General features: G+C 45.3%; 1 protein-coding gene across 1 annotated transcript; it reads left to right on the top strand.

The window, feature by feature from the left end:
- The first annotated feature begins 222 nt into the window (after nucleotides 1-222).
- LOC123123391 (histone H2A.1-like) lies at nucleotides 223-1020 on the top strand. The gene is made up of 2 exons (XM_044543896.1): nucleotides 223-473; nucleotides 574-1020. Exons 1-2 carry the CDS (start codon nucleotides 297-299, stop codon nucleotides 835-837), a joined length of 441 nt encoding a protein of 146 aa, XP_044399831.1. The 5' UTR covers nucleotides 223-296; the 3' UTR covers nucleotides 838-1020.
- The last annotated feature ends 1663 nt before the right edge of the window (nucleotides 1021-2683 follow it).

Raw genomic sequence — 2683 nt, 5'->3', positions numbered from 1 at the left:
TGCTGCAGAGAGAGAACCAAGTGCTAGTGGTAAAACAAGATCCCTGCTCTCTGATTCGCCGATCGGACCCTCCCACGGATCGCCGCCACCCAAACAAATCCCCACCGCCCGCTCCCCCCAGATCCAACGGTGGGCGCACCACGTCACGCGGATCGCTCCCCGCTCCCGCGAAGCTCCTGCCTCCAATAAAAGCCGCGCGCTCGCCGCCGTCCCAACACACAAGCTCAGAGCATTCCGAACAAGCACCGCCGCTGACGCATCTCGAGTAGTTTCCAGTTCGCCGGAGAAGGAGCAAGATGGCCGGAAGGAAGGGCGGCGACAGGAAGAAGGCGGTGACCCGCTCCGTAAAGGCCGGGCTCCAGTTCCCCGTCGGCCGCATCGGGCGCTACCTCAAGAAGGGCCGCTACGCCCAGCGCGTCGGCTCCGGCGCCCCCGTCTACCTCGCCGCCGTCCTCGAGTACCTCGCCGCCGAGGTATGTACCCATCTTTCCTGTCCCCGAGCATCTCTTCTGCTCTGTTCTTCTCGTGCTCGACAGATAACTGATTTTGCATCTGTGTGCTTTTGAATCGCAGGTCCTGGAGCTTGCAGGCAACGCTGCCAAGGACAACAAGAAGACGCGCATCATCCCGCGCCACCTGCTGCTCGCCGTCCGCAACGACCAGGAGCTCGGCAGGCTGCTCGCTGGCGTGACCATCGCCCACGGTGGCGTGATCCCCAACATCAACTCTGTGCTGCTCCCCAAGAAGTCCGCCGCAGCCGAGAAGGAGGCCAAGTCGCCCAAGAAGAAGGCCGCCACCAAGTCCCCCAAGAAGAAGGCCGCCGCCACCAAGGAGTAGGCGCCCCATAGCCTAGTTCCATAATCAGCGAGAAGATGACGAGCCTTTTTTTTTTTGCGGGATTGGATCGTGTATGTAATTGCCTAGTCTGTAGTGGCTCGTTCATTACCTTGATGAGCAAGCCATTAAGGGCTGTGTTTTGTACCTGATTAATGTCGAGAATGGCTAAATCCTTTGCAATCATGTCCTCTTCTGAATGTTTGTTGCGTGCTTTTGCTTCAGAAAGTGTGCATCTATCCCCCTTGTACCTTCTGTCAGTTTAAATTGAAGAGTTGAATTTGAACTAATGTCTAGTTTGCAGACAAACAAGACTTGACCATGCTTAATCATGCGTCAAGTCTTGTACGTAGATTATTTCAGACATGCCAAAACATGCCAAAAGGAAATTACAAAAAACATGCCAAAACATTCTTTCAGACAATTTAAATTTGATCTTTCCCCCTCCAGCTGAGTTAGTTGTAGATTATTTTGGCCAGTCATAAGCAATTTTTTTTTCCTGTTTGAGTTGAGCCGGTGACATGTAGTACTACATACAACAAACTTCTTCCAGATGCAAACTAGACTTACATCTCTGATTTATGTGCCCTTGCCAAATGAAGTAGTACCAGTACTACTATTGGACTGAACTACTAAAACAGAAACGGATGCTTACTGAAAAATTAAGACATCGGTAACGCTCATCAATAAAAAATTAAGGCAAGGGCAGAGCTAGGAGTAGTCAGGCCCTCCAAATGAGGTACTAGTAGAAGAAATTTTGTAACAGGAGGGTAAATACAGTATTGTCGGGGTAAATAAGCAAGTTGATGATGTGCTTGATGTTCTTCAGTAAAAAGCACCATTTTCAGAAACAGTCAATTACACCACTAGTGCCACAACTTGGCAAGAAAAGTCAGTTTAGTGCTAAAACTTGCGACATACATTGAACTGGTGCCACAACTTGGCTTCGGCATCCATATACGGTGCAAATCACGTTATTGCGCGAACACAGTGCTGATTAGGCGCGCCAACATGGCATGAGGCCTGCTGTCAGCGACTGGACCACGCGTGCCTACTATTTTGTGAGGAAGACCTTGTATTTTTTTCATGGAAATGCCCCTGGCTGGGACCCATATTTTTTTCACAGATGGAGGCTAGTATTGTGTAAAAATTGTCGCCCTGGGATTTGATCATGTTAGCTGACGCCTGCAGTACCGCCGGCCGAACAAATACACCCAACATCGTTCCTGACCCATTTTGACTTAAGTGGGCTGGAGTCCCAGGCTCCCAGCGACCCATTTTACGAAACACATATAACCATTTTGACTTAAGTGGGCTGGAGTCCCAACGACCCATTTTACACTGTTACTTTTGTAAAATAAAATTAAAATACATGTAAATTGTAATTGTGTGTTAAAATAAAATAAATTTAAAAATAACAATGAACACTTTATATACTAGATTTTCTTGTTAAAATCATGAACATTCTAAACTTGTGGCAGCATTTATTGAAATACTATATATTTTATAAACTCCTAAAAAGGTAATGTTGCTGGGTGGTGGCCACTCGCACATGATGACTACATGTCGCTGCTTCTAATCCCAGCCAACTATTTTTACATTATATGAATATATATTTTTTACAGCATGAACACTTTTATATACTACATGAATATTTTGTTAAAACTGTGAGTATTTAAAAACTTATTTAAGAATCTATGAAAATATATAGTATAATAAAAAGCTTTCTTAAAGCAGGAACACTTTTATACACTACATGAATATCTTTTTTAAACTGTGAACATTTTTTAACTTATATAAGCATTTACTAAAATATACGTATTAAAACTTAAACACTTACTTAAAGCAT

The sequence above is a fragment of the Triticum aestivum genome, chromosome 5D, assembly GCF_018294505.1.
Source record: "Triticum aestivum cultivar Chinese Spring chromosome 5D, IWGSC CS RefSeq v2.1, whole genome shotgun sequence".
Lineage (NCBI taxonomy): Eukaryota > Viridiplantae > Streptophyta > Magnoliopsida > Poales > Poaceae > Triticum > Triticum aestivum.
The sequence above is the reverse complement of the archived record's forward strand: the minus strand, read 5'-3'. Positions and strand labels throughout refer to the sequence as shown.

Bases quoted from the DNA above. Each gene is read 5' to 3' on its own strand.
- LOC123123391 (XM_044543896.1), top strand. From the start codon at position 297: ATGGCCGGAAGGAAGGGCGGCGACAGGAAGAAGGCGGTGACCCGCTCC. The intron at 474-573 runs GTATGTACCCAT...TTTGAATCGCAG, and splicing joins TCGAGTACCTCGCCGCCGAG to GTCCTGGAGCTTGCAGGCAA.